Source organism: Equus caballus, unplaced genomic scaffold (assembly GCF_041296265.1).
Source record: "Equus caballus isolate H_3958 breed thoroughbred unplaced genomic scaffold, TB-T2T haplotype2-0000437, whole genome shotgun sequence".
Taxonomy (NCBI): Eukaryota; Metazoa; Chordata; class Mammalia; order Perissodactyla; family Equidae; genus Equus; species Equus caballus.
Window position 1 is genome coordinate 326956 of NW_027222394.1, and position 19865 is coordinate 346820.

The following is a 19865-nucleotide window of genomic DNA, read 5'->3' on the forward strand; positions in this document are numbered from 1 at the left end:
ATACTTTCCAAGCAAGGGAACAGGACAAAACCCTCAGAAAAAGGACTAAATGAAACAGAAACAAGCGATCTACTCGACAAAGAGTTTAAACAAAATATCATGAGGATGCTCACAGATATTGGGAGAAGACTGGATGAATGCAGTTAGTTCATCAGCAAAGAATTGGAAGATATTTTAAAAAATCAGAAATGAAGAATACAATACTGGAAATGAAAAATTCACTTTAGGGACTCAATAGCAGAGTAGAGGATGCAGAAGAATGGATCAGCGAGCTAGACGAAAGACTAGAGGAAATCACCCAAGCAGAACAGAAAAAAGAAAAAAGAATTAGACAGAATGAGAACAGTCTAAGGGAACTCTGGGACAATATCAAGCATGCTAACATTTGGATTATAGGGGTCCCAGAAGGAGAAGAGAGAGACAAAGGGGCAGAAAATTTATTTGAAGAAATAATAGATGAAAATTTTCCTAACCTGAGCATAGAAACAGACATCCAAGTTGAGGAAGCACAGAGAGCTCCAAACAAGATAAACCTAAAGAGGTCCACACCAAGACATATTATAATTAAGATGTCCAAAATTAAAGATAAAGAGAGAATCCTAAAAGCAGCAATAGAAAGGCCACAAATGACATATAAAGGGAAGCCCATCAGGCTATCAGTGGACTTCTCAGCCGAGACCCCACAGGCGAGAAGACAATGGCACGACGTATTTAAAGTTCTAAAATGGAAAAACCTACAGCCAAGAATACTCTATCCATCAGGGTTGTCATTCAGAATGGAAGGAGAGATAAAGAGCTTCCCAGACAAGCAAAAATTAAAGGAGTTTATCACCAAGAAACCAGTTCTACAAGAAATGCTGAAGGGACTTATTTAAGTGGAAAAGCAACGACCACAAATAGAGATAAAAAAAAAATTATCAAAACAACAACAACAACAAAAACCAGGAAATAAAATCACTTGTTAAGGTAAAAATATAGTAAAGGTAGCAGATCAACTACCTGTGAAGATAATATGAAGGTGAAAAGACAAATGTACTAAAATCACCTATTTCAATGATAAGAGGGTAATGGATAGACACACACTAAACAAGAGAGTATATATGATTTGAAAAACATAAAATGTGGGAGGAGGGGAGTGAAAAAGTAGAGCTTTTAGAAAGAGGTCAACCTAAAGAGTCTATCAACTCGATATAGACTGTTATATACATAGAATATTAAATAGGATCCTCCTGGTAATCACAAATCAGAAACCTATAGTAAGCAAGAAGAAAAAGTAACACAAAAGAAGTCAAACGTATTACTAAAGATAGCCATCAAACCTCAAGGGAAGAGAGCAAGAGAAAAAGACAGGAACAGAGAAGAACTAGTAAAACACCCAGAAAAAAAAAAGTAACAAAATGGCAATAAATACATATTTATCAATAGTTACTTTAAACATCAATGAACTAATGCTCCAATCAAATGCCATAGGGTGGCCAATTGGATAAAAAACAAGACCCATGTATATGCTGCATACAAAAGTCACACTTCAGACCTAAAGACACTGACAAACTGAAAGTGAAAGGATGGAAAAGATATTCCATGCAAATGGAAAAGAAAAGAAAGCAGGGGTGGCAATACTTATATCAGACAAAATAGACGTTAAAACAAAAACTGTAACAACAGACAAAGACGGGCGCTACATAATGCTAAAGGGAACAATCCAACAAGAGGATACAACACTTGTAAATATCTATGCACCCAACATAGGAGCACCCAAATATATAAAGCAATTATTAACAGACATAAAAGGTGAAATAGTAACACAATAATAGTAGGTGACTTTAACACTCCACTTACACCAATGGATAGATCATCCAAACAGAAGATCAATAAGGAAACACACTGGCCTTAAAGGACACATTAGACCTGATGGACTTAGTAGATATATACAGAACATTCCATCGAAAAACCACAGAATACACATTCTTTTCAAATGCCCATGGAACATTCTCCAGGATTGATCACATATTAGGCCACAATACAAGTGTTAATAAATTTAAGAAGATCGAAATAATACCATGCATCTTTTCTGACCACAAAGGTATGAAACTAAAATCAACTATAGGAATAAAACTAGAAAAGCCCCAAAAATGTGGAGATTAAACACAATGCTACTGAACAATGATTGGCTCAATGAAGAAATCAAAGGAGAAATTAAAAAATTCCTGGAGACAAATGAAAATGAAAATAGGACATGCCAAAATCTGTGGGATACAGCAAAAGCAGTTCTAAGAGGGAAGTTTGTAGCAATTCAGGCCTACCTCAACAAAGAAGAAAAATCCCCAATGAACAATCTAAAAGCACATCTAAAGGTACTGGAAAAAGAACAACAAACAAAGCCCAAAATCAGCAGAATGAAGGAAATAATAAAAATCAGAGCATAAATAAACAATATAGAGACTAAAAACAATAGAAAAAATTAATGAAACCAAGAGCTGGTTCTTTGAAAAGATAAAAAAAAGCATTTTACAAGACCCGACCTCCATTTATGATAAAAACTCTCAATTTTTAAAATGGGTATGGAAGGAAAGTACTTCAACATAATAAAAGCTATATATGACAAAGCCACAGCCAACTTCATACTCAACAGGGAAAAAGTGAAAGCCATCCCTCTGAGAACAGGAACAAGACAAGGGTGACCACTCTCACCACTCTTATTCAACAGTGCTGGAGGTTTTGGCCAGAGCAGTTAGGCAAGGAAAAAAATAAAAGGAATCCAAATAAGCAATGAAGAAGTGAAACTCTTGCTGTTTGCAGATGACATGATTTCATATACAGAAAACCCTAAAGAATTCATCAGAAAACTATTAGAGATAATCAACAACTACAGCAAAGTTGTAGGGTATAAAAAAAAACTTATAAAAACCAATATGGAGATTTCTCAAAAAATTAAAAATAGAAATATCATATGACCCAGCTATCCCTCTACTGGGTGTCTATCCAAAGAGCTTGAAATCAACAATTCAGAGACTTAGGCACCCCTATGTTCGTTGCAGCATTATCCACAAAAGCCAAGATGCAGAAGCAACCCAAGTGCCCATCAACAGATGACTAGATAAAGAAGATGTGGTGCATATATATATATATATATATATATATATATATATACACACACACACAATGGAATACTACTCAGCCATGAAAAAAGACAAAATCCTCCCATTTGCAACAACATGGGTGAATCTTGAGGGTATTATGTTAAGAAAAATAAGCTAGACAGAGAAAGACAAACACCATATGATTTCACTCATATGTGGAAGATAAACTAACACACAAAGAGAACAGATTAGTGGTCACCAGAGGGGAACGGGGTGGGGGGTGGGCAGAAGGGGTAAAGGGGAGCACTTATATGGTGACTGACAAATAATAACGTGCAAGTGAAATTTCACAATGTTATAAACTATTAATGACCTCAATAAAATTAAACCAAAAACAAAACTGAACCAGGTAAATTTGAAGATCCGATTGACTTCTTAAGTGATTCATGAATTGAGTCCCGTCTCATCTAGGCACTCTGAGGGCTTGCACAAAATGCAAGGTTTTTATGGAAAGGAGGGTAGGGCAAGAAAGTCATTAGCCAAAGAACATAAAGGCTTCTTTGGGGCCAGGACATCTTTTCGGGGTGGGGGTTAGAACTGGTCCAGGTTTGATCATGCGGATTACCTCAATAGCGTAACTCAGGAAACTTCATATTAGTTGTTTGAAGGTCACATTCGTAGGAGGGACTGAAACTGTAATTAAGTCTTGGTTTGCAGTCATGGGGCCCATTTGGGGCCTTTTTTTTGACACTGGTCATTAAATGTTGCAGGAAGTCAGGTTTCAGTCCTGGACACTCTGCTCTGCCTCCCCTTTACCCAAGGTAAGGTCATCTCCCCAAACGCTCTGCCTCCCACCCAAAACCTCACCCCTAGACCTCTTTGCTCATTGTGTGATTAACTCCTACTTATCTTTGGATCTCAGCCTAAATGGCACTTCCTGATCAAAAAATCTTTCCTGAACTTTTGTCTTGGTCAAAACTCTTTACTACTTGCCTAGCTTGACTCTCAGTCAGAATGTCCAGGTTCAAATCCTCGCTCCACCGCTCACTAGCCATAGTGATGAGGATCAAGGCTGCCCAGGGAGAAAAGCCTGAGGCGTCCTGCCCTACATATGGATCTGTATCATCCTCTGGGAAGTATAGGACATCCTGACCTGATTCAACCTGATTCGTATCCAGAGTTATAGGATCACCCAATAACCAGACCCCACCTGCACTGATACCATTTTAACGACTTTTTTACATAATCTTTCCTTTGTCTTGTAAATAACTCACATACCTATGCCTTATAAGTTTAGCCCTACCCTCAACCCACCTCAGCTCTTTGCTGCCCATGGGTCCTGTCCCCATGCTGCAGCTCTTACTGCCCATGGGTTCTGTCCTCATGCTATTCTCTGAATAAACACTACTACCAGAACTTGAGAGTCCGAAAAATCTTTCTTTCGACTCCTCGGCTCGTTGAGCCCACATCAACAGGACCTTGGGAAAGTTAAGAAACCTTGAGATAACTCATTTTCCTCTATAATCTATAAATGAGGATGATAATAGTATCTACCATATCAGGTTGCCATGAGATTATTAATGAGTTTACGCATGTAAGATACTAAGAACATGGCACAGTAAGGGCTCAGTAAGTTTTAGCTCTCATTATTACATGCTTCTACAGCACCATGTGCTTCTCTTTTGTAGGACTTAAGAGCTAAAATTTTAATACTTCTTTGGGAGTTGTTGGTTATTGACATCTCACATAGTAGACCCTTGAGACAGGGAGGATGAGTGCTTTGCCCATCCTTTTTGTTAAAAAAGAGACACTAGGCCAAAATGGAGTCACTTGTGGTAAGCCCTCATCACCAAAATGAGGCAATCACTAACCTAATGACCTTCACCTCTCCCAGGAGTGGAATCTTAAACCAGTCAATCGGGAACTACCTGGTCAACACTAGTGAGGTCATCTGCCTGACAGACCCCCAGAGGGTGACCTTGCCCACAACAATCCACTCTGCTGACTTCCTGCCCCTCCTCCTGCCTATAAGTCTTCAATTTTGTCCAGCTCCTCAGAGCTTCTTTCTATCTGCTAGAGGGGATGCTGCCCAACTCATGAATCATTCAATAAAGGTCTTTAAAATGGACTCCCTTGTATTTTGCTTTTTAGCAATCCCCAGTACCTAGCCAGCGGCTTAGCAGAGGTGCCCTGAAGATTCTCCCCTTGCCCCTCAGATCCACTCTCCACCCTCACCTGGCTCTGTGCCCCAGGAGGCTGAGACCTGTATGGACCATCAACAGGACCTCCAGTCATTTAACTTCAGTTTGAGTTTGGCTGGTGGGAGACACGAGCAGGAGATGGAAGGGTGGGCAGAGAATAAGGTTGGGGTATTCATTCCCATGGCTCTCTCTTTGCCAGCCCACAAACTGGTAGTAGTTATATTTCTTTACTAGCGACTCCTTCTCATGTAATCCCACTCCTAACTACTCTACAGTTCAAGTGAACACCTGGTGGTGACAGGGCCCCTACTGTGTCTGGCCCCAGGGTGCTTCACCACTCATTGTTCCCCACGTATCTGTAAATCATCTCTTCTTTAGACCCTGCTCAGTTACCCCAGTTAGCTGCTCTCTTTCCTTCTTGGACATTGACTAATACAAGCGGTTCTTTGTCAGTGTTTGTTGAATGAATGAATGAACACCTGTTTTACTGTATAAAGATAAGAATCCTCAGCCCAAACCATGGCTGAAGTTGTTATGATGAGTCAATAAGAAACAGGAAGTGAACATGTTTTTTTAGGAAAAGATGGAGTTCGGAAGCATGGTTCTCAAATGTGAGAGTGCATCAGAACCACCTGGAGGTCTTGTTAAGCCCACATTGCTCAGCTACACCTCCAGACATTCTGATTTGGCAGGCCTAGGGGGAGGGAGGATTAATAATTTGCATTTATGACAAGTTTTCAGGTGATGTTGATGCTTCCAGGCTGGAGCCCAGTTCGAGAAACACCGCCCTAGAGAAATGCCCGAGGTTCTTGTTGCTGACAGACCCCAATCTCACGGTTGCACTAACCAACTTTAAAAACACAACAGACCAAGTACAATGCAATCTATGTTTTATTTTATACTTCTCTGATCATTAAAATCTAAACAGAGGTTTTTGCGAAAAGAGAAAGTAAAAAAAAAAGAAAGCAGTGACAAGATTAAATGCTGGGAGCAGACAAGGGCTGCGGAGGCCCGTCCTGGGCAGAGCTGCACACACCTGCAGGGCGCACCAGTAGAGCAGCCCGCGGTGCTGGGTCCAGTGAAGACAGCAGGAAAGCCACGGCTCAGAGCCCTGAGGCTCGGACACACAATGCTCTCCTTCCCGCTCCAATCCAGTTCCGCTGCACGGGCACGAACGGTGCGAACACATCCCCCAAAGCGTGCGGGACATCCTCCTTCCTTCAGCATCTTCAGGCTGGAGTGCCCCACTCTCCACACACGTGCACACCAATTCACACGCCCAGCATGTGGGCACACACTCACACCCAGGCACGCGCAGTCACACTCACACAATCACAGACAATGCTTGTGATTTCAGGCCTCCATCACGGGTTCAGGTTCCAACTGCAGCGTCAAGGTGTGTGTGAGCCTCCTCAGCAGACTGACAAAGGGCCACTGCAGAGCAGGGCGGCCAGGGAGAACCTGCCTTCTGTGCCCCATTGGTGTGAGGGAAATCCTACTGAACTGGGGTTGCCTGGGCTCATTGAGGAGGTCCCGACACCGGTTCGGAGATGCCAACTAGCTCTGCCTCGCTCCTCAATACCCAGCTGACAAGAAAGCAGAGTGCCAGGAGGCCAGTCCCTAGGAGGTCCCCCAGCCCTGTGAGGTATGGAATACAGTGATTGTCTGGATCCAGGGCATGGTGCCACGTCAGCCGAACCATCACTTCTGCCAGGTATAGCAGGATTGTCACCTGTCATAAGAGCAAACAGACACAAAAGATTATGACCAAGTCAGAAGGCCAAGTGTTGCCAAGAAATACTAGCGGATTTCAAGGGAAGACACCAAGGTGGACACGACAACCCCAGGCAGTCCCCTTCTTCCAGCTTCTCTTGGGGTCTGACACCCGGCTCTGAGCTCATGAAGAAGCCCGAGAGCCCATCCTCACATGCTTGCCTAGACTCCCTCCCTGTGGTCAGGCCATGCTCTGGGCATCCCGAGGTGCTACACAGACCTGCTGCCACTGTCTGGGTCACACCTTTGGGCTGGAACAAGTTGACTTGACCCCTGGAAGACGGGAACTGTGTCCGCAGGTACAGGAACCCCCATCCCCGCTCCTTCGGCATCTCATCCAGGCAGAGGGCAGAGCCTGCTGGCTGACAGACCAAAGAATGTTGCTTTGCTGCTGCTGCGGTCATCTTTACCTGGATCAGCCCTGCTAGTAGATAGAACACCACAAAGGTCTTGCTGTTTGGGACCGAATGGCCTTCCACCAGGTAGATGACACAGAAGAAAATCAGATGGCCTGGAACCACCAGAAAGAGCAGGACTCGGGCTGACATGGAATTGATTTCTGGAAGAAACAGAACCAAGGAGGTTGCATGACCTGCTTGGCAGCAGAGGCCACTTTATCAGGTGACAGTCTCCAGTGAGGCATCCACATTCATCACTACACGAGTGTTTACTGAGCACCTACCATGTGTCAGGCGTGTTCGAAAATATGGGGGTACAGTCCTATCCCTTAACTCACGGAGCTGACATTTTAAGGAAGAGAGAAAAACCAGGATCAAGTAGCAGAAACAGAGAAGAAAGGTCATTTCAAACTGTGACGAGTACTAGGAAGAAAATAAACCAGGGTAATGTGATAGATAATGAAGTCTACAGGAGTGGGAATGAGCTACTGGGGACTGGAGCCTTCTCAAGGGGATGACATTTAGGCTGAGATCTGAATCTCAGGGAGAGGATTCCAGGCAGAGAAAAAAGAGCGCGCAAGTGGCTTAAAGTGGCAGAGAGCTCGGGCTATTGAGGAGCGCAGGCTCAGGCGTGGGGTCAGCGAGCCCGGGAGGGTGGCACACGCCAGGGCCTCGGGCAGCCCCTTCCTCACGCGAAGCCGCTGGGACCCTGTCCACACATTCTCTTCAGGCTTCACCACTCTGTGAGTTGGAGATTCTGCGAGAAACGTGATTTAGCCCGCTGCAGCCACACTCTTTTTAAAACTGTAACATGTGAATGTGATGGCCTTCTCCCACAGAAATATTTCCCATGAAAAGCAAGTTTCCATTTGCCTCCAAGTTAAAATAACGTGCTGCATCAACTTAATGAGGAAAAGGAACAAAAACCGTATGTAGCCGAGAAGTTAAAAAGTCTCCTGTAAAGTAACATGTAGAGAGAGGGTGAGAACACACAGGGCACCCAACTTTATTCATGATAAAAAGTCAGACACAGTACAAAAGGATTCTTTCCAAAAGATTTACAGTGGAAGCAAGATAATTACTATCGGCTGCTGGCATTAAAATTCAAGAAAATCTACAGAAAAACTATATGAACAATAAGGATTCAGTAAAATACTTAGGTGCTGCTATAGACTGAACTTCTGTTTCTCCCCCAAATCCACATGTTATCTGGTGTTAGGAGGCGGGGCCTTTGGGAGGTGATTAGGTCCTGAGGGTGGAGCCTCATGAATGGAATCAGCGTCCTGATAAAAGAGACCCAGGGAGCCCCCACAGCCCTTCCACCATGTGAGGACACAGTGACAAGACAGCTGTCTGTGAACAAGGAAGCAGGCCCTCACCAGACACCGACTCTGCAGGTGACTCATCTTGAACTTCCAGCCACCAGAACTACAAGAAACAAATTTCTTTTGTTTATAAGCAATTCAGTCTATGATTCTGTTATAGCAGCCTGAAGTAAGACAGGGACATAAATACCGTAGAAAGTAAATAGTTTTCCCACATACAAACGACAAGTCAGAAAATATAACAGGGACTTCCACTTCTAGACAAGATGAGGTAGAACACACTTCTTCCTATTCTTCTCACTAAATACAACTAAAAACCCTGGACGTTATCTATAACACAAACATAAGAAGTTTCTGAAAGGTAGAGAGAAAAGGCAGGCTGGCCAAGGACCTCGAGCCTCAGGGAACAACTTGGCGGTGAGCTCCCTGAGCTGTCGTTGTCGTTTCTTTTGCCTGCTATAGCCCAGACTGGGTGCTGGAGGAGCCAGCAACCCAGAGACGTCAATGGGCACAGGTCAAAAATGGGCAGTGAACAAAAGTCTGCTCTCTCTAGCCAAAGGTCTAGAAAAGGGGCAGCATAGAAAAACAGAGAACTTTTAGACGATAACTGCTCTACTCCAGCGAAACATGACAGGAAAAGCTGCAGCCCCATCTCTATCAGCAAAAGCCAAGTGGGGCGCCTGGACTTCCGCCCTCATCCAGGTGGAACGTGGCACACACGCCTCTGGATGAGGTGGTGTAAGAGAAAGCTGAGTGGGGAATAAGGGGCACTCTGCCCAGTGGTCATGAGCCCCCATAACCACAGCAGTGAAGACCATGTGAGGAGCAACAACAAGGCGCTCTCTCCCTCCCAGCTGGGTACATCAGCGGAGCACGGGTTCCCGCCCTGCCCCCCAGGAGGGACGCACTCCTCTCCCCTAGGTGTCAGTGGAGACAGAGGGGACCCCGGACACCCCCTGCCTCCAACCCCCGGCAGGAAGAAAGCAGTGCATACCCTGTCCACCGAGAAGAAGTAAGTGACATCCAGAGGCTCAGCACAGAATAACTCAAATGTCCAGGATCCAACCTAAAATCACTTAGAGCAAGAAAAACCTCAACTTGATGAGCAAAGACAAACACTGAGATGACGCAGATGGTAGAATTATCTGAAAATGACTTTAATTAATCCATTATAAAATGCTTCAACCAGCAATTACAAACACACTTGAAAAAACAATAAAAATAGAAAATCTCAGTAAAGAAGAAATAGAAGATACAAAGAACTATATAGAAATCTTAGAACAGAAAAAATACCATAGCCAAAACGCCCCAAACAAGTCAATGAATGGGATCAATGAGTAGGACGGAGAGGACAGAGGAAAGAATCTGTGAACTTGAAGAAAGAACTATAGAAATTAGTCAATCTAAACAAGAGAGAGTAAAAAATGTCTAACATTCACATCATCAGAGTATCAGAAGAAAAGGAGGAAGAGAGTTGGGCTGAAAACGTATTCAAAGAAACAATGGCTTAAAATTTCCCCCAATTTGGCAAAAGATAAATTTATGTATTCAAGGAGCTGAATGAACTCCAAGAAATCCACACCAATGCACATCACAATCCAAAGTCTAAAAAGTAAAGAAAAAGTAGAGAAATGACACCTTACGTATACAGCAAAAATAATTCACACAACAGCAACTTCTCATCAGAAACCACGGAGGACGGAAGGAAGTGGCACATTTTTCAAGTGTTGAAAAGAACTATCAACCCCGAATTTTACATCCATTGAAAACATCCTTCAGAAATGTGCCAGCAGACCTACCCTAAAAGAATAGCTAAAGGTATTGAAACAGAAAGGAAACGCTAAAAAAAATTGTAGCGAGATAAAAGATCCAGAGGCTGGCCCAGTGGTGCAGCGGTTAAGTTCACACATTCCCCTTCAGCGGCCTGGGGTTCACCGGTTCGGAGCCCGGGTGCGGACGTGGCACTGCTTGGCAAGCCATGCTGTGGGAGGCGTCCCACATATAAAGTAGAGGAAGATGGGCATGGATGTTAGCTCCGGGCCAGTCTTCCTCAGCAAAAAGAGGAGGATTGGCAGCAGTTAGCTCAGGGCTAGTCTTCCTCAAAATAATTAATTTTTAAAAAAACATTAAAAAAAAAATCCAGTTTTTCAAAGTAACAAAATGATAAAAACACCTCCAATGGTTCTCTGAAAAGAATCCAGACTGCCTCCTCAAGCTTCAAGACACCTTGGAGACTCCTTCCCACCTCTCCGGCCTCAGCTTCCCTCATCCTCTCCCTTGCTCATTACGCCCAGGTTTCACTGACCTTTCAGTTCTTCAGACTTACCGAGCTCCTTCCTGCCTCGGGGCCTTTGCTCAGGCTGTGCCCTCTGCCTCGAATGCTCTCTGCTCCAGCACGCCTCCTTCCCAACCAAGCCCTGCTCATCCCCAGAGAGGAATTTCCCAACCCCAATCTAAGTAGCTCCTACAATTCTTTTTCATTGTACCCTGTGCTTTAGCCTTTTAGAACATACAATTTGTAGTTATGTGCTCTCTTTTGTGTGTTTACGTGCTCTTCTAGAGCACATATATCCACGAGGACAAGAACAAAGCTTTCTCTGTCTCACCACTGTAACTGACACCTAGTGCCTGGTAGACATTCAGTAAATATTTGAGTGAATGAATGAATCAATTAAAAGTAGGCTGGGGTGTCGGGTCTCTGGGAGGAGGAGCTCTGTCCTTGAGGATCTGTGCTGAGGTCAGCACTGGTCTTAGATATTCATGGCTACAAACACCAGATTCCAAAGACGTCAATTTGTACTTACTTAAAGAAATGGCTACATGGCCTCCGGAAGATACCAGACCCACCTGAGGTGCAGAAAGTGGAGCACGGGTTAGGCCAGAACTTTTTCATCCCGAGGGGCAGGACCCCAGGTGTGCTCCATGTGTGCAGGTAGGTGGAGATCCGACTGGTCTGAATGGCCACCAGATTGCCACCAACACCTGAAAGGAGACAAAGAACCTGGTTTCCCCTTCTTTATGCCAGTCTCTGTGTTCTATCCCTTATTTCAAGTCCACCTCCTCCACGGAGCCTTCCTTGACTGACTCAGCACTTGATCTCCTTTCCTTCCCTCCCACTTGACCACAGACCTTGTTTGGCACCAAGCAAGAATGGCCTGGACCTCGTGAGTGAGGTATCAAGGCAGTAACTACATCACCTTGACAGCGGGCACCTCTTAAGACAAAGGAAGTGTGACTGTCCAATGAGGTTCTCGACACACATTTGCTGGGGGAGGGAGAGTGGGAGGAAGAGAGGGAGGAAGGAGGTGAGGTGAGGGAGGGGAGAGAGTGGATGGAGAGGTCTATGGGAGGATATCTTCATAAGCCACTCAAAGACATAGGAAGTGACAGGAACCGGACTACAGACTGGAATATCTGAGAAAATAAAAGGGATTTTTTTCACCTCAAGGTGGGAAAAGGAAAGAGAAGAGTGGGAAGAGCGGCGAGGGGAGAGAGAAATGATCCTATGGCGACAGAGCTGGTGCTTATTGCTGAGGCTCCCGGCTCCCACAGGGAGCTGATCGTGCCAGGGCCAGAGGGCTGACAAGGTCACACTGAGCTCCTTCTGCAAGAGACAGCCTTTGGGCTGGCAGAGAAAAGGGGCTGCCCATGGTGACCGTCTCCTTCAGAGGGGGAGTGGTTTGCCCCCATTCTACTTCCCCAGTCCCACAGAGAACAATCCCTCACTGGACCAGATGTGCCCCAGTGGTGGAGACCCACTGCCCTGGCTTCTCCAGAGGATGCAGACGATAGTCTGTGGATCTACTTTGCTTGGCCCACACACGAATTTAAAAGAAGGAAAAAATAACTCAAATTAATTGGCAGCCTTTACAAATTAGGCCCTTCACACTGATTCCTGGCTTCTAACAAATAAGCTCAGGGAGCTCTGGACCTCCGTCCCACCAGGGAGAACTGGCTGAAGCTGAGCAGGCACCACTCGCCTCACAGCACGGACGTGTCCCGCAGTGTTCCCTAGGCCTTGCCACTCCTTACTGCCTGGCTCCTGTCTTACCTGCTTAACTCGTTCAGATTGCTTGACTGGCCTCTACAGGCATCTGAGTTGGTGACATCCAAGGAAATGTTTCCAAGCTTATGGCCATGTGGACTGGACTTAGCTATTGCTCTCTTCCTTCCTAATGGCCAGGCCTTGTGCTAGGAACAGGCCCTGTGCAACTCTGTCGGGGTGTAGACCTGCTGGGTGGCCCACTAACATACAAGGAACACAGGCCTCGGTTCCTACAGAGGTTGGGGGGATGGTGCCCAAGGGCATCTGAAACCTGTTTCTGCAGTCCCAGAAGGCCAGGGCCTGGCCATCAAGCAAACCGTGCAATAAGTTCTGTTTGGTTCCTCTCCTGACCAGTCAGTCCCATTTACAAAGCCTTATCAGAAACTGGACATAAACCAAGCTTTGGTTAAAAGAAGGGTCCTTGCCACAAATGTCCACAGGGTCTAAGCCTAGAAGGTGAATCAGTGAAGGGTTGGGTGGCACACAATAGGGAATGGAGAGGACTGAGGCAAATTGGACAGCATAGGTCCTGCCTCGATAGCAGGTGATTCCAGCCCTACCCGCAATGTAAACCCAGTATTGTCATAGCCTTACTTTTTAAGAAGACAGAAATCCAGATTTTTATGTGTAAATGTCTGAGTTTTAAATGTCATCAATAAATCTAAGTTAAAATAAAAGAAAAACTATGAGAAGCCAACACTCCCGTTCTGAAGACCACATTCCGTCAGCAGGTGCCGCGAACCCTGGGTTAAACTGTGTGTGCCTTCAAGGCACGGGATTTAGCTCTGCGGGAAGTTCAAGTCTCAGGCGCACCTATGAGGAACGGGGCGTGTGCCAGTGGAGCAGGGGGCAGGGCTTTCTCCCCTGGGGTCTCCTTCTGGCTGAGGAAAACCAGCCCCAGCAGCCCCCGCCCAGCAGCAGCATGGGCACAGCTCAGCTTCCCGACTCTGCCTCCAAGGGCCTAGGGCTGGATCTCTGAAGTCATTGCTATTCAGGTCCCACCACCCAGGCCCTGGGGGCCAACCCAACCCAAGGACCCCATGTAACAGGGATCCCCAATACCTACCACATATGATAGGAGTAAACACAGCCATGCCTTTGAACTGCGGTTTAGAAATGGTTTTGTTCAAGATGAGCCCTCCAAAACTGGAGAGAGAGCAGATGGCAGTCAAACGATTAGAGGTTAAGCTTGAAGCTGGCCTTGCAAACCTTCTCTATACAAACCGCCTTATCAGCCTTAGTAAACACCCAGCTTAGCAGACGCTTTTCTTACCCCTACATAAAACATCTGTCGAAGCCGAGTAGGTCTCCTGGGTGCCCTGTGCACCCCGCACATGCGTCTCCAGCACTATTCTGAGTCTCAGCTGTTCCAGAAGGCCCATCAGATAACATCAGCCCATTAAAAACAAACAACACACTTCTTTCCGAGGTGACTTACTTGGCTCTGTGACATGACAGCCCCGGAACTGCAACTGAGCTAGTCTTTAGCAAAAAACGGAACCTGCGTGAGTATCATCTCATGCCCCTTGCTCTTGGAAGATGCCGCAGTAAGATTTCACTCCCACCAGACCCTGGAGTTGAGCAACGGCTGCCCCATCCCTAGAGGCCTGGAGAAGTGACATCAACTTCTGTAAGGAGCCCAAGAGCCTTCTGGAAGCAAAGACACCTAGACCAGAATCTCTTTTCCCTGAGAGTCAAAGTGTAGAAAAGCACCTCAGAAAGAGGTGGGGTAGCCCCTGTCAGGATCTACTAGTGGAAAAGGCCCTCAAGGATGGGCTGGAGAACAGAAGACCTGGGTTCAGCAGAGGGCCTGTGGGCCCAGGAGGACTAATCTCAGCCTTTCTGGGTCCCAGCAGCAGCCACGCTGTGGAAACGGTATTCACAGAGCCATCGCCTGGAGGCCAGGTGAAGGGCTCCTTGCAGCCTAAGCAGGGGTCCAGGCCAGCAAGAGCTGTGGCAGCAGGGCAGCGGGAGACCCTGTATCCTACAGTGGGAGACCCAGAATCCTACAGTGGGAGACCCAGTATCCTACAGTGGAAGAGCCAGTATCCTACAGTGGGACAGTGGGAGACCCAGTATCCCACAGTGGGAGACCCAGTATCCTACAGTGGAAGAGCCAGTATCCTACAGTGGGACAGTGGGAGACCCAGTATCCCACAGTGGGAGACCCAGTATCCTACAGTGCCGCGACAGGGCAGGGGCTGTGGCACCAGTGCACTCATCTGACACTTCCAGGTCTGGCTCTTCCCAGCTCCATGGAGCTCTGGCAGTTGTAAACAGGACTGCCTCTCAGAATAAATAAGGTCTAGAGGTGATGGTGAGAGAGAGGGAGAGAAGAGTAAAGAGGTGTGACTCAGCCGGCAGCAGGAGTTAGTGAAGGAGCCTACACCACAGTGCACTCCCACCGTGACCACTGAGGCAGGAAGTGCCGCCCTCGCTCCAGGGGCTCCCGGGCTCTCACAGAGGGCAGGGGGTGGCATGGGGAGGAGGACAGAGAGGGCAGTGGCTCTCGCCCGTGCTCACCTGCTGATGACCATCGCTAGGATGATTGGGAACCACCCAAACTTCAGAATCTTCACGATGGGTGGGTTTTGCTTGGCAATGAGGACCCACACAGGGGTCAAGGCCGTGAAGCCGATGCAGACCAGCAGCGTCAGATGCCGACTGTCTGGGAAGAGAAAGAGAAAGGAGATGCACGCCAGAGCACATGGGCACAGCCTGGCAGGCGGGGGCCTGGCTTGCAGAGACGAGAGGTGGGCTGGGAACTAAAGGCAGCAGAGGTCTGAGGAGATGCCTCTGTCCTCAGTAGGTTATGGTGGCCCATCCCAACGTCCCTTCCAAAGGATTTTCACCATCCTGTTAAGCAGCTGGAGAAGCTCCTCTGTCCTCAATTCCTGCCACATTCACCTTCACTCCTCTGACTTTTTTGCTATTTTCCTGACGTAAGGACCCGCCTCCATCTCCTCCCACCCCAAACTTATTATTACTGTAATGGTTCCATTTATGAGGTCATGACCACAGGCCAGCACTGTGCTCGGCACCTCCTGGGCACAAAGTCATTTCATATTCTCAACAACCCCACTCAGATAGCCATGCAAGGAGACTGCAGTGTAAAGAGGTGGCCCGCCCAGGACACGAGCTACCAAGCAGTGAAGTCAAGGCTACAGCCTGGGTCTGTGGGAAGCCAGAGTTGGTTAGTGATGGCTGTCCTGCTCCCGGCTGAGGAGCGACATCCTCGGCAGCCGTGTTTCTCATTGGGCCCAGACCACGGCCAGCTTTGTGGCTACTCGTGTCCCTGTGCCATCTTCTCCAACTAGTGAGAGCCATGAAGCAGATCTGGGTCTGGATCAGCCTGCTGTACCTGAGGCCAGGCCAGGCCGGGGCCTTGTGCACTTGGGCACGCACATGGGTAACACTCTTGCTCACTCCCTTCCTGTCTTGTACTGTGAGTGTGTGAGTTCACCTTCCACATGCACACAAGACAAGACAGCAGCTTTCTCTACGACTGTCCTCTCATCCCTGGACACACCCCCCAAGGGCAGGCTCAAGGTGGTACATGCCCCTCTGCCAAGGCGGCCCTAGTACTGAGAAGGATCCAGGCATGAGTCTGTGTCACATGTCCCCTTTCTCTGGGGAGCATCATGAAGAGCATGCCCCTCTTGCCCTTCTCTGCACTAAACAATCATGGTCCATTCTTCTGCCACAGGGAGGCCCATCTCCTTGGGCAGCTGGAAGGAAAGACAGGCCACAGGTACCCAAGGCTGGCTACAAAGTGCTTCATGATGGAAGCAGTTGGCTTCTTTGCCATCCCAGGAGAGAGGAGGTGGACCCAGCAAGCGCTCAGCAAGTCTAAAATCTAAAAGGCTCCGAGAAACAGCAGCCTCCAGAAGCAGGAAAATCTGCATCTAGTCTAATTTTCCTAGAACTACTCAGAAGCCCTGGGAGAGGTTCCACCTCCTATTCTCCCGGCACAGTGACGAATCCTTCCTCTGCACATGGTCTCTTCCCAACTACACTGGGAGGTGTGATGGTCAAGGGCTCACTCCTCAGCCAGTGAAGACTTACCTGACACATGCCAGGCCTGGTGAGTCCCCAGGGTGCACCCAAGATAAATTCAGTCTAATTGGAGAGACAGATGGTCTAATAACAGTTCAACACCTACTGAGCCATGTGTGCAGATACGCACTATTTCAGCAGGAGCTCAGTGTGGGTGGAGGGGCAGGGTCTGGGGAGGCCTGTGACTCACATTTATTTTGCAAATCACACTTGATTAACTAACCCATCCACAAATCTTCTTTGAAATTCAGTTTGGTTTAAAAATAAAATTAGGTCGTCCTCTTATTAGCTCTTCACTGCCACTTCCATGAACTTTGAGACTCCCTCAAACCACTCCATATTGTTAGCGGTAAGCAATTCCCAGGATGGCGAAGAGACAGTCCCAGAGGTGGGACAGAAGCGATCCCAGCGCTGTCCTACTCTCAGTCACACTTGTTTCGTTGGTCTGCTTCAGTTGACAACACGTAAAAACTGGGTCATCTTAAATCCCTGGGCAACGATAACTTGGAGCTTTGCTGCAGCTGCGCCTTTGTCAAGGGCATTTCCTCTAAGTGACCGCCACCACATGCCCCACCGTTACCCACTGTCTTCAGCCCCATCCACTCCACTCATTTAAGCTACAGGCATTTGGATGTGACCACGCTCAGAATCAACATTCACTAGATCCCAACAACATGTGCAGCCATTGCAGTGAGACACACCAGGTGGACAGGAAAACTAACACCCGGGGGGAGTGGTCAGCTGCAGAAGTCCCGCAGGCGAGACCATTCAGGCTAGGGGGACACTGTCTGCCCACACCGCCCCAGACACTGGCAAGGCTCTGTGCCCCAGGGCAAACCTGAGGAGGGCGACGGCCTCTCGTGGAGTGAGGGCCTCTGGCCTTGAGGCCCTGTTGCCACAAGCTGTGTGAACACCTCCCTTGGCGGCTGACCATGTCACGGGGCCACCTTCTGAGGAGCCTTGGGCTTCTCCTGCCTGGCGCCTGCAAGGACAGTTATGTGCTGCTGCTGCCCATGGCAGTGACGCTCCCTCTTGGAGTCGTTGCTTGCGTGGTTTATGTGTCCAGTGTGAACTGCCTTCCCAAGGAGGCACTGTCACCTGCCAGGATGCTTTGAAAGTAGCCAGGCCAGTCTCAGGCCCCCCAGGCATCCTGGTGCACCCTGTCCTAAGGAGGACACTCACAGCCTCTGCCTCTGCTGCCCTGAGCAGCTCGGCCCCTTCTAACACAGCTGGGAGGGTCTGAGGCTCTTGCTGCAGAACACCTTGAAATTGCAATGACGCCGAGTTTGTCTCTGTAAAAGGATTTCTGACTCCATGACAGACATCGTAGGTTCCTTTCTGAGGGAACTCTGCCCAATTTGGCTGCTGCCAGCTGGCTGCAAATGTCCCCACCCCACCATGCTGGTGAGCCCCTCCTCCTCGGTCCCCCATACCTCTGTGTTTATAGAAGAAGCTGCTAACGAAAGCCAGGATGGACAACGTGACGAGGTCTCCCAGGCTGGCTGCAAGGGGTGTAGCGATGTTGTCTGGGTTGATCCCAAGCTTTCGAGCACCAATCACTATGCAAACCATGAGCATCCCTGCAGAGAGGAGAGAGGAGGCGCACAGCGCCCGGGAGGAGGTGCAGGATGAGATGGTGGGAAGGAGGCTGCTCAATCACTCGCCTCTACCCACACCAGCCCAGACTGGAGCCCCGTGCAGTGCAGGAGAGCTGAGAGGCACACTTTCATGGCCGCCACGCCACCCGAGCCCCACTTTCCGCTCTGAGGCAGCTGTCACACGTGATCCAGCTCCTCATCCGCTGCCCAGGACTTAATCCAACAGCATGTCATGTGGATCTTTAAGAAGATACTTTGTATCTTGGCTACTGGCATTTTAACACTTCACCCCATATTCTGTGACTCTAAACATATTAGAATTGTCACCTCAATGCCTTCTTAAAGAAGACACCACTGGCCACAGTTCTTGCCCTCATTTGTGACCAGGTCACAGCTACTTTCTCTCTTCTGAAATGTCAGTTCTAAGTGAATCTGAGTTTACACGGCCAAGCTCGTGGTCTGGTGACAATCACACAGGGACTTCACATGGGGAAACCACCACTTGGAGAGCACTCGTTAAAAACCACCTCCGCCACTACCTGGCTTTATGTCACAGTCAAATTGAGGTCATACTGTGAGTCACCAGCGACATTTCTGAACTTTCACATATCTTTGGACGATTCCAGTTATGTCCATGCTGCTGAGCTGACCTCATCTCTGGGCTTCCGTTTGCTTAGCTGTAAAATGGGGAGCTAGGACTGGGATTCTCTACAAGGCCAGGCCTTCTGAATCATTTGGTTTTATGGTTTTCAGAGACTTCGTGCCAAGCGTCTCCTGGCTCTGTTGTCTTGGGAGATGTGGCACACTTGTTCTGCCCTTCCTCTGACCAGACACAGCACTGGGGCCCCGCCTCCACCCAGCCACGTGCACACCAGGCATGACCAGCAGAAGACAGACACCCTGCGTCCCTGTCAGCGCACCTTCCCGCTCCGCAAAGGTACGAAGCATGTGGGCGGGGCCGCAGGAGTTCTGCCAGGAGGGTGTCCCTGTCGCTGTCCGCAGTCCACCGCCAGAGGGGGGGCGGGGCAACGGCCAGGCAGCGTCTGGGCGGCGGCGCATGCGTGCGCGCGAGGAGAGGAGCGCTGCTGCTGGGCCGCCGTCCAGGGAGGCGTGGGAGGCGTCGGCGAGCCGCGCATGCCTGCCCAGAGCCGAGCCCGGCGGAGTCTGGCCGCGCTGTGCTGCTCTCTCCCGGGCCGGGCTCGTCCGTTCCCCCGGCGTCCGTGGACGCCGCTCCGTGTCCCCGCTGGGCACAGCAGCCCGGGCCCTCCACGGCCACGGCCTCTAGCCTGAGGAGGCCGTCCTTCAGCTCCCGCTCTTCCTGCTCGCCGGACACGGACGACCAGGGCGCCCGCGAAGAGGATGCCATCTGAGAGAGGTACCTGGGGGGCG

General features: G+C 48.3%; 1 protein-coding gene across 3 annotated transcripts; it reads right to left on the bottom strand.

Moving 5' to 3' along the window:
* Window positions 1–6154: 6154 nt before the first annotated feature.
* Window positions 6155–19531, bottom strand: LOC138922970 (solute carrier family 41 member 3-like). 3 transcript variants are annotated; one of them, XM_070259417.1, is made up of 7 exons: window positions 19397–19531; window positions 18312–18458; window positions 15346–15490; window positions 13889–13968; window positions 11625–11759; window positions 7275–7613; window positions 6155–7013 (listed from the first exon to the last, which is right to left on the bottom strand). In XM_070259417.1, exons 1-7 carry the CDS (start codon window positions 19422–19424, stop codon window positions 6694–6696), a joined length of 1194 nt encoding a protein of 397 aa, XP_070115518.1. In that variant the 5' UTR covers window positions 19425–19531; the 3' UTR covers window positions 6155–6693. The 3 variants fall into 3 exon arrangements, with proteins under 3 accessions (XP_070115518.1, XP_070115520.1, XP_070115519.1); XM_070259419.1 differs by having other exon boundaries at window positions 7465–7613; window positions 19397–19504; XM_070259418.1 differs by having other exon boundaries at window positions 19016–19484.
* Window positions 19532–19865: the final 334 nt, after the last annotated feature.